The sequence below is a fragment of the Triticum dicoccoides genome, chromosome 6A (genome assembly GCF_002162155.2).
Source record: "Triticum dicoccoides isolate Atlit2015 ecotype Zavitan chromosome 6A, WEW_v2.0, whole genome shotgun sequence".
Lineage (NCBI taxonomy): Eukaryota > Viridiplantae > Streptophyta > Magnoliopsida > Poales > Poaceae > Triticum > Triticum dicoccoides.
Window position 1 is genome coordinate 53205762 of NC_041390.1, and position 12154 is coordinate 53217915.

At 40.0% G+C, this 12154-nt stretch overlaps 1 protein-coding gene across 1 annotated transcript; it reads right to left on the reverse strand.

Annotated features, from left to right (window-relative positions):
* Window positions 1-297: 297 nt before the first annotated feature.
* On the reverse strand, window positions 298-1275 carry LOC119315629 (probable BOI-related E3 ubiquitin-protein ligase 3). The gene is made up of 2 exons (XM_037590173.1): window positions 1012-1275; window positions 298-914 (listed from the first exon to the last, which is right to left on the reverse strand). The coding sequence occupies exons 1-2, from the start codon at window positions 1273-1275 to the stop codon at window positions 360-362; spliced, it is 819 nt and encodes a 272-aa protein (XP_037446070.1). The 3' UTR covers window positions 298-359.
* Window positions 1276-12154: the final 10879 nt, after the last annotated feature.

Below are 12154 nucleotides of genomic sequence, written 5' to 3' on the forward strand. Positions count from 1 at the left end.
TCGCCGCAAACCCTCGGCCCCGACCCATATATTTTGCTTAATTTTGAATATATGTATTCAATGCAATAGTACAAAAAAAATACTTCTTGTGTTGAACAATTTGTCCAACATCTCGAGAAAAGATCTAAACAGAATAAAAGAAGGGGAACTCATCCTCTCATGTTGACATCATTCGACTCTAAAAATTCTTAGAAGGAAAGGAAATGTCCACTCTTAAACTACAAAAATAATGGCGAATGAACGTTCGATGTCTCACTGATAGTGCAACGCAATGCACCATGTGCATTCTGTCAGCAACGGCTTGATGCGATGGGGCGGGCCCACCGGTGGCTACCTTCCAAAACAATTTCTTCCTTGCATCACGAGAAGTTGACGCTGATACTGCCAGTCTTGACGCATATGCACGATGGGCATACCCGTGTCGCTTCTGCGCATGGCGCACACACGCAGAGGTGTCTGCACGGCAGCAGCAGCACAACGGGGGCACTCTGCCCGCACCCCTTGCACATTTCGACTTCTGTCACTCGGGGCTCCACTCCCAATGTCTCACCCTCCTCCTCCTCCTGCTCCTCCCTGCAAAAAGCCATATGTTTCTCCCCCCAGCACGATCCGGCGGTGTCCTCACTGTCGTTGCTGCCACTGCCACGAACCGCTTGCTGCTCGAGCACCTGCTGAAGGTCGGCGCGGAGAACATTGGCCACGGTCTCGTTGGACTGCGCGACGTTGCGCCACGCCTGAGCCTCGATGTGGAGGTTCCTGATGCACTCCTTGAGTGCCCAATTCATGCTCCTGATCCACTTGATCTCCTGGTCCTTGGCCTCGAGCTGCTTCCTCGCCCTGGCCACCACGGTGGATATCATCATACTGATGTACCTCTGCCTCTGCTCCCTTGAAGTAGTACACACCATTTCTGCCTGCATCATCGATCGCCATTAACAACAATCTAGATAAACCTCAAACTCAAATTATGGATAGATACATGCATGGTGATGATTTGATCGGTGGACTTACATGATTGCGCAGGTTGTGATCGACAACGATCGGTTGTTGTTGCGCTTGGGCTGCACCAAGCATCGACGATTGTTGGTGGCGCGTCCGCTTGTTGGTGGCCATTTCCTGACCACCGTCAAGCCTAAGACCTAACGGCGGCGGCGGTAGAGGCCCACTCATAGGCATTGTAGCGGCGGAGGCACCCGCGGCGAACCCTTGATCCGCGGCGGGTTGGTGGTGGCCGGTGTCGAGGATAATTTGGTGCAGACTTTTTTCATCGACCATGACACAGCTATAAATGGAGCCAAGGTGACGCGTCCCTGGAGCCAGATCCGCTGGATGGCAGGGCGCTTGGATGACAGCAAGCAGAGCATTAATGCCTGATTACTGGGTTTTGGTTGGCGTTGAGTGTGAGTGATTGACCCCAAATAATTCCTATCCTTTTTAGGAGTGATTTGCTTGTATTATGGCTCCCATTTAAGTCTCGCTCAATTTGGAAGAATTCGCCATGTTTCTTTCTTTACTAATCTACAACAAACGGAAATGTTGGCTTCCTACTCGGGACAATCGATCGGTAGACTCGTAAAAACCCAAGGAAAATCTAGATGCTAGAGACCATACATATTGTTATGTTAGTTTTTTTTGTGAGGTATATCGTTTATGTTAGCGTTAGTAATGTTCTTGGGCCAAATTAGCATGCAGCGTTAAGCAGTAGCTTTGATCTGCTCTACTCCGATAAGTCCTGGGGTGTAAGGAAACCCAATTAACAAAATAGATTACGTGTGCTTGGTAAAGGTCAGAAGACGGTAGTGAGTGCCTCAGTGGAGGGCAATTCGGAGAAGAAGGAAACTGCAATTTTGTCGTGTTACCAACATTTAATGTGTTTTGGCTCGCTAGCTATATACGGATGAGAAAAAAACAAAGGAAAATAAGGGACTAAATTAAAGCATAGAGGTCCAAAATTAGGAAGAAACAAAATGTGCTCTATCGTCCACCATTCATTCTTGGCGGAAAATCCTATCTGCCGCATTCTACGGCGGATTGTCGTCACTTCGCACTGAGGGGGACCGACCAGCGATCGACATGGGGCGGCCCAATTATCAGCAAAGTACACGTGCTACAATGTCGGGCGGTTTTGGGAAGGTTCTAGGAAGTTCCAGTCGGGTTTTTCTCGTTTTAGGAACCTACTAGAAGGTAAGGAAGGTTCCCGAACCGGTTTTATGTCCTTTTCTGTTTCTTTTTCTTTATTTTCCAGTTTCTCTCTATACTTTTTTCATTTTTATTTCCTTTTTTCGTTTTTTATTTTATTTGTTTCTTTTTCCTTTTTCCTTTTTATTTTTCAACAAATCATTAGAAATACAAAAAAATATTTCTGTTTTTCAAATTTTGTTCACAAATTTCAATAAATGTTCAGAAGTTCAAAGATTGTTTACTACATTTTAAAAAATGTTCTAAAACTCTAAAATGTTTAGAATTTCCAAATTTTCAAAAATGATTCCATATTTTCAGTTTTTATATATTAAAAAACTGTTCACATCTTCAATTTTTGTTTTGGATTTTCAAATTTTTTTTTGATTTGAAATTTTTGTTCTCTAAATTCATAAAATGTTCGGGATATTCAATTTTTTGTTCCCATGTTCAATTTTCTTCTTGATTTAATTTTGATTTTTTCTCTAAATTAGAAAATGTTCAAATTAAAAACTGTTCGGGATTTCAACTATTTGTTTGTTCCATTGTTCCAATTTTGTTCTTGATGTCAAAAGTTTTTCTCTAAACTCAAAAAATGTTGGTTTTTCAAATATTTGTTCCCATGTTCAAATTTTGCTCTCGATTTAAAAATTGTGTTCCCTAAATTAGAAAAATGTTCACATTTTTCAAAAAATGTTCAGTATTTTCAAAAAAAATCACATGTGTCATATTTTGTTGAAAATTAAAATATATACAGATTTTTTTAAAAACTTCATCTTGTTTTGTCAAAATTGGTCGCAAGTTCAATTTCCTGCTTTTCTAGAAAAACAGTTTTTTTAAGCAATTCGCCAATTTGAAAAGTGTTTGCTTTCACAAAACACTCAGTTTTTTTAATAAAATCATTCAAAATGCTGAAAATAATTCGGATCTGTTCTGAGGTGTTGATTCTTAAAAACGTCCGCCGCTAACTAGTCAGTAATGCTCGCTAGGTCAGTTTGTTGCAGCGCTTGGTCTGCAGCATGGGGTACAAGTTCGATTCCCAGCTAGGTGGAATTTTTTGGCACTACAGTACAAGTTTGCTGGCTGTCATGGGCCGGCCCGGTGGGAGACCGCCTATGCGAAACGACGCCCCTTCGCAGCAGAGAGCGGCGTATAGGACGTCCCATTCTTGGCACAGTGCCGGCCGATGGATCAGTACATTTTAAATGCCAAAAATCTCTGCGAGTGGGACGAGTAATCTCTTGTGCTTCTCCGCCTTGTTGCTCCGTCGTCTTAAATTGGAAGATACGGAAGGAAAATTCGCATCTATGCCCAAGAGTGAATAGATTACGTGTGCTTGGTAAAGGTTAGAAAACGGTAGTGAGTGCCTCAATGGAGGCCAATTCAGAGAAGAAGGAAACTGCAATTTTGTCGTGTTACCTACGTTTAATGTGTTTTTGGCTCGCTAGATGTATATAGATGAGAAAAAAACAAAGAAAAATAAGGGAGTAAGTTAAAGCATAGAGGTCCAAAATTAGGAAGAAACAAAATGTGCTCTATCGTCCGCCATTCATTCTTGGCGGAAAATCCTACCTGCCGCATTCAACGGCAGATTGTCGTCACTTCGCACTGAGGGGGAGCGACCAGCGATCGACATGGGGCGGCCCAATTATCAGCAAAGTACACATGCTACAGTATCGGGCGGTTTTGGGAAGGTTCTAGGAAGTTCCAGTCGGGTTTTCTTGTTTTAGGAACCTACTAGAAGGTAAGGAAGGTTCCCGAACCGGTTTTATGTCCTTTTCTATTACTTTTTCTTTATTTTCCTGTTTCTCTCTATACTTTTTTCATTTTTATTTACTTTTTTATTTTTTTATTTTATTTGTTTCTTTTTCCTTTTTATTTTTCAAAAAATACTTAGAAATACAAAAAAAATATTTCTGTTTTTCAAATTTTGTTCACAAATTTCAATAAATGTTCAGAAGTTCAAAGATTGTTTACTACATTTTAAAAAATGTTCTAAAACTCTAAAATGTTTAGAATTTCCAAATTTTCAAAAATGATTCCATATTTTCAGTTTTGATATATTAAAAAATTGTTCGTGTTTTCAAATTTTGTTTACGATTTTCAAATTTATCTTGATTTGAAATTTTTGTTCTGTAAATTCAAAAAATGTTCGGCATATTCAATTTTTTGTTCCCATGTTCAATTTTCTTCTTGATTTAATTTTTATTTTTTCTCTAAATTAGAAAATGTTCAAGGTTTCAAAAAAATGTTCAGGATTTCAAATATTTTTTGTTCCATTGCTCAAATTTTGTTCTCGATTTCAAAAAAATACTCTAAATTCCAAAAATGTTGGTTTTTCAAATATTTGTTCCCATGTTCAAATTTTGTTCTTGATTTAAAAATTTGTTCGCTAAATTAGGAAAATGTTCAGTATTTTTCAAAAAATGTTCAGTATTTTCGAAAAAATTCACATGTGTCATATTTTGTTGGTAGTTAAAATATATATTCAGAATTTTCAAAATTTCATCGTGTTTTGTCAAAATTGGTCGCAAGTTCAATTTCCTGCTTTTCTAAAAAAAAGTTTTTTTAAGCAATTCGCCAATTTGAAAAGTGTTTGCTTTCACAAAACACTCAATTTTTTAATAAAACCATTCAAAATGCTGAAAATAATTCGGATCTGTTCTGAGGTGTTGATTCTTAAAAACGCACGCCGCTAACTAGTCAGTAACGCTCGCTAGGTCAGTTTGTTGCAGCGCTTGGTCTGCAGCATGGGGTACAAGTTCGATTCCCAGCTAGGTGGAATTTTTTGGCACTACAGTACAAGTTTGCTGGCTGTCATGGGCTGGCCTGGTGGGAGACCGCCTATGCGAAACGACGCCACTTTGCCGCAGAGAGCGGCGTATAGGACGTCCCATTCTTGGCACAGTGCCGGCCGATGGATCAGTACATTTTAAATGCCAAAAATCTCTGCGAGTGGGACGAGTAATCTCTTGTACTTGTCCGCCTTGTTGCTCCGTTGTCTTAAATTGTAAGATACGGAAGGAAAATTCGCTTCTATGCCCAAGAGTGAACCACCACCAGTACCTACATGCATATCCATCCTAAGCCACTCAACTCCAGCCACTGCAGCACCCTGTCGCTCCCGACTGCCTGATGTCCAACAACAGACGCCGCCTCTTGCGGCAATTAGCACTTTAGCAGGCACCCAAGGCTGCCTTCCATTTCCAGCGCTACTAGGCTACACGCAGCCGGCTACACGAAGCTCGTGACTCATAATTACTAACAACTACTATCTTTCTTCAGGTTTACCGGAGCATCTATAACCGAACCTTCCAAATCCGTCTCATACATCTTGATAGGCCGCTCGGCCGATTTTTTGATCCAAATGGGCCTCTAAAAACACCCGGACTGATCGGCACCTCATATCCAGCCCAAAAATAGGGCAAATATGGGGCGCCCGGATGCGTTCGAGCATGCCCGCCACGTCGTGGCGACATGGCCCCACACGAAACGCCCGAAAACCTAGTGGTTCGACGGAAGCCGAGTCCGTCGTCGCGGTGTGAACGCCGCGTGGTTCCGCTCAGGCTGCTGTAGAAGTGGCACAGGAGGGGCCTCCGCAGTGGGATGAGTGAACGCCCGCTCCTCAGCACCCCTACTATCCTCCAGGCTACTGATCGACTACCAAGTTAGGCCAAAAGCCTAAGCTTCGGGGGTACGTGTTTCCATCGACTTTACATTCATATTCACTTATTTCATTTGTTGGTGTTCACACTTTTTCATTGTATCATCCATGCTTAGAATTATTTTCTTACTTTCTTCTTGTATGTTTGATAAACTTTAGAAAAACCAAAAAAATAGTTGTAGTTAATTTACTTTCTAGGCATGCTTAGTTGTAGTATTAAATAGAAAACCCAAAAATATTTCCTTGTTCTTGTTTTGCTTGTTGGGAGATTTCCCGTATAAATAGTTTTTCTTGTTTTTGTTTTTCCCTTATTTGCTTGTTCAAGAAAATCAAAAACTCCAAAAATATTTCAGTGTGTTTCTCTGAATTTCTTTTCTTTTTATTCGAGTCGTACCGATGAGAAGACCACGATGAAAATGTTGAGTGGCTGTCAATTGAATGATTGTTGAACTAATAACGAGCACATTTTACCTTGTATTCTCCCGTTAAATAAAATATTTTGCAGATTCCAACTTAGTCCATGGCACACTTGCACTATTATTATTTTCATATCATTCGGTCGTGCAAGTGAAAGACAATAATGACGACATTCAATGAACTGGCGGTGGCAGAGAGAAACTGGTATGAACTCGATTTGTTCTGTCTGTGTAAATATATTTAACCTAGCATCCATGATTCAGCCCATTATGATTAAACATGTTTGCAATGACAATTAGAGATTATAGTTTTTCAAGCCATGTATAAGTAGCTGGGAGTTGATAATGATTTATCTTAAATATTAATATAGCGTTAAAATGATTGTGATGTAGTATGATGATATCGTATCCTCCTCTGAATGTTCAAGTGGCTTGACTTGGTACATGTTCATGCATGTAGTTGAATTAAAACCAACATAGGCTCTATAATCTTTATGTTCATGGTGATCATATCCTACTCATGCTAGTGTCCAATGTTACTTATGCATAATGCATGGTCATGATCGTTGTTGTTCTCTAACTGGCTGTTTCTCAATCTAATTGCTAGCCTTCGCCTGTACTAAGTGGGGATTCTGCTTGTACATCAAAAACCTTGAACCTAAAGTTATTTCAGATGAGTCCACCATATCTATCTATATGTGGTATTACCCTGCCGTCCTAAGTAAATTTGCATGTGCCACCTCTAAAAACTTTTAAAAAAATTATCCGTTTTATGTGCCTGGATCGTTCATGGAACGACGGCAGGTGGTCAGTATCTTCCATGCTAACCGGGTTATTCTCAGGTCGATTGTTTATTCACTCGCCAGCGCACGAGAAAAGGGCGATAATAGGGATGCCTAGTCCCAAACTGCAAAATACAAAAAGAATTAATTGCTCGAATAATCAAACAAAAATTCCCAATGGACTCATAACCTTTACTTTTATCGCTTGGGAACCACCACTAACCTGTTTAGCATGGGAGATATTGATAACTGATGGTCGTGAAGTAAATGAGAAGGGTACATGTCTCAAAATATCATTTATCTCTGTTTTAAAAATTGAGATCTAGCACCTTTGCAAATCACTGCTTCCCTCTGCGAAGAGACTTTCTATTTACTTTTATGTTGTGTCACCACCTTCTAAAACAAGCGCCAGAAACTGAGTAGAACACAATTGTCATGATTTATGCATTATGTATAGCTAATGTTAGGTGCATTATGACTGGATCTTTTCTACCATGAATTACAATGTTTAGTCACTGCTTGAACTTTGAAGGTGCTCTGGATTTATATTTTGCGGTCTCAGAAAGGGCTAGCGAGATACCACTATTGTCATATTATATCATGGTTGTTTTGACAACGTGTTGCTGTTTCAGATATCTTATTATTGCTCGCTAGCTGATTATGTCATTGATATGAGTCATTATAATCTTTAAGAGTTATTGTCGACATGGTTAGTTTTAATGTTGGCTAAAACTCTGGGTGCTATTTAAGCTTATTTATGCAAACAAGAGCAAAAGAGTTTGTAAAAGTTTTTCTTTTTCACTTTTAGTTTATCAACTGAATTGCTTGAGGACAAGCAAAGGTTTAAGCTTGGGGGAGTTGATACGTCTCCAACGTATCTACTTTTCCTAATGCTTTTCCTCTTGTCTTGGACTCTAATTTGCATGATTTGAATGAAACCAACCTCGGACTGACGTTGTTTTCAGCAGAACTACCATGGTTTTTTGTGTGCAGAAATAGAAGTTCTCGAAATGAAATGAAACTTTGCGAGGAATTTTTACATAATATATAAGAATTTCTGGAGGCAAGACCTACCGGAGAGGGGCCACTGGTTGGGCACAACCCACCAAGTTGCGCCCCCTCTCCTGGTGCACCCAGGTGGGTTGTCCCCACCTAGTAGTCCCGCTGACCCTGAAACCAATGCTATAAATTCCTATTTTCGGAGAAAAAATTAGGGAGAAAGAATTAACGCGATCCACGAGACGGAGCCGCCGCCAATCCCTGTTCTTCCTTGCGAGGGCAGATCTGGAGTCTGTTTAGGGCTCCGGATAGGGGGATCTTCGTTCTTCGTCATCACCAACGCTTCTCCATCACCAATTCCATGATGCTCCCCACCGGGAGTGAGTAATTCCTTCGTAGGATCGCTGGTCGGTGAGGAGTTGGATGAGATTCATCATGTAATCGAGTTAGTTTTGTTAGGGCTCCATCCCTAGTATCCACTATGTTCTTAGATTGATGTTGCTATGACTTTGACATGCTTAATGCTTGTCACTTTGGGCCTGGGTGCCATGATATCAGATCTGAACCGTTTATGTTATCATCATTATATCCATGTTCTAGATCCCATCTTGCAAGTTATAGTCACCTACTACGTATTATGATCTGGCAACCTCGGAGTGACAACAACTGGGCCCACTCTCGATGATGATCGTAGTTTGAGGAGTTCATGTATTCACTATGTGTTAATGCTTTGTTTTGGTTCTCTATTAAAAGGAGGCCTTAATATCCCTTAGTTTCCAATATGGACCCTGCTGCCACGGGAGGGTATGACAAGATGTCATACAAGTTCTTTTGATAAAGCATGTATGACTATTTACGGAATACATGCCTACATTATATTGATGAACTGGAGCTAGTGCCGTGTCGCCCTAGGTTATAATTGTCACATGATGAATATCATGCAACAAGTCACCGATCCAATGCCTACGAACTTTTCCATATTGTTTCTGCTAAGTTACTACTGCTATCATCACTGTTACACTTGCTACAAAATTATTGCTATCACTGTTACTGTTACTATTGTTGTTGTCACTACTATCAAAACTATCAAACTACTTTACTACTGATCACTTTGCGGCAGATAATTAATCTCTAGGTGTGGTTGAATTGACAACTCAGCTGCTAATACCTTCAAATATTCTTTGGCTTCCCTTGCATCGAATCTATAAATTTGGGTTGAATACTCTACCCTCAAAAATTGTTGCGGTCCCCTATACTTGTGGGTTATCAATCATCATACCTAGTCCAATCTCCTTACCGGCAAGTCTCTTTACTCATTCTGTAATACATCATCCCACAACTAACTCATTAGTCACATTGCTTTCAAGGCTTATAGTGATGTGCATTACCGAGAGGGCCCAGAGATACCTCTCTGATACTCGGAGTGACAAATCCTAATCTTGATCTATGCCAACCCAACAAACACCTTCGGAGACACCTGTAGAGCATATTTATAATCATCCAGTTATGTTGTGACGTTTGATAGAACACAAGGTGTTCCTTCGGTATTCGGGAGTTGCATAATCTCATAGTAAGAGGAATATGTATAAGTCATGAAGAAAGCAATAGCAATAAAACTTAACGATCATTATGCTAAGCTAACGGATGGGTATCTTGTCCATCACATCATTCTCTAATGATGTGATCCCGTTTATCAAATGACAACACATGTCTATGGTTAGGAAACTTCACCATCTTTGGTTAACGAGCTAGTCAAGTAGAGGCATACTAGGGACACTCTGTTTTGTCTATGTATTCACACTTGTACTAAGTTTTCGGTTAATACAATTCTAGCATGAATAATAAACATTTATCATGATATAAGGTAATATAAATAACATCTTTATTATTGCCTCTAGGGCATATTTCCTTCAGTCTCCCACTTGCACTAGAGTCAATAATCTAGTTCACATCGCCATGTGATTTAACACTCTATAGTTCACATCACCATGTGACCAATACCCAAAGGGTTTACTAGAGTCAATAATCTAGTTCACATCGCCAAGTGATTAACACCCAAAGAGTACTAAGGCGTGATCATGTTTTGCTTGTGAGAGAAGTTTAGTCAACGGGTCTGCCACATTCAGATCCATATGTATTTTGCAAATTTCTATGTCTATAATGCTCTGCATGGAGCTACTCTAGCTAATTGCTCCCACTTTCAATATGTATCCAGATTGAGACTTAGAGTCATCCGGATCAGTTTCAAAACTTGCATCGACGTAACCCTTTACGACGAACTTTTTGTCACCTCCATAACCGAGAAACATATCCTTATTCCACTAGGGATAATTTTGACCGTTCTCCAGTGATCCACTCCTGGATCACTATTGTACCCTCTTGCCAAACTCATGGTGAGGTACGCAATAGGTCTGGTACACAGGATAGCATACTTTATAGAACCTATGAATGAGGCATAGGGAATGACTTTTCATTCTCTTTCTGTTTTCTGTCGTGGTCGGGTTTTGAGTCTTTAGTCAACTTCACACCTTGCAACACAGACAAGAACTCCTTCGTTGACTGTTCCATTTTGAACTACATCAAAATCTTGTCAAGGTATGTATTATTGAAAAAAAAACTTATCAAGCGTCTTGGTCTATCTCTATAGATCTTGATGCTCAATATGTAAACAGCTTCACCGAGGTCTTTCTTTGAAAAGTTCCTTTCAGACACTCCTTTATGCTTTCCAGAAAATTCTACATCATTTTCGATCTACAATATGTCATTCACATATACTTATCAGAAAGGCTGTAGTGCTCCCACTCACTTTCTTGTAGATACAGGCTTCACCGCAAGTTTGTATGAATTGATCAACTCATCAAAGCGTATATTCCTACTCCGAGATGCTTGCACCAGTCCATAGATGGATCGCTGGAGCTTGCGTATTTTGTTAGCACTTTTAGGATTGACAAAACCTTCTTGTTGCATCATATACAACTCTTCTTTAAGAAATCCATTAAAGAATGCAGTTTTGACATCCATTTTTCAGATTTCATAAAATGTGGCAATTGCTAACATGATTCAGATAGACTTAAGCATCGCTACGAGTGAGAAAATCTCATAGTAGTCAACACCTTGAACTTGTCCAAAACCTTTTGCAATAAGTCAAGCTTTGTAGATAGTAACACTACCATCAGAGTCCGTCTTTCTCTTGAAGATCCATTTGTTCTTAATGGCTTGCTGATCATCGGGCAAGTCAACCAAAGTCCATACTTTGTTTTCATACATGGATCCCATATCAGATTTCTTGGCCTCAAGCCATTTCACGGAATCTGGGCTCATCATCACTTCCTCATAGTTCGTAGGTTTGTAATGGTCTAGTAACATGACTTCCAGGACAGGGTTACCATACCACTGTGGTGCGAAACGTACTCTGGTTTACCTACGAGGTTCGGTAGTAACTTGATCTGAAGTTTCATGATCATCATCACTAACTTCCTCACTAATTGGTGTAGGCATCACTGGAACTGATTTTTGTGATGAACTACTATTCAATTCGAGAGAAGGTACAATTACACCATCAAGTTCTACTTTCCTCCGACTCACTTCTTTCGAGAGAAACTCCTTCTCTAGAAAGGATCCATTCTTAGCAATGAATATCTTGCCTCCGGATCTGTGATAGAAGGTGTACCCAACAGTTTCCTTTGGGTATCCTATGAAGAGGCATTTCTCCGATTTGGGTTTGAGCTTATCAGGTTGAAGCTTTTTCATATAAGCATCGCAGCCCTAAAATTTAAGAAACGACAGCTTTGGTTTCTTGCCAAACCATAGTTCATATGGTGTCGTCTCAACGGATTTAGATGGTGCCCTATTTAATGTGAATTCAGATGTCTCTAATGCATAACCCCCAAAACGATAGCGGTAAATCGATAAGAGACATCATAGATCACACCATATCTAATAAAATATGGTTACGATGTTCGGACACACCATTACTCTGTGGTGTTCTAGGTGGCGTGAGTTGTGAAACTATCTCACATTGTTTTAAATGAAGGCCAAAACTCGTAACTCAAATATTCGCCTCTGTGATCAGATCGCAGAAACTTTATTTTCTTATTACGATGATTCTCCACTTC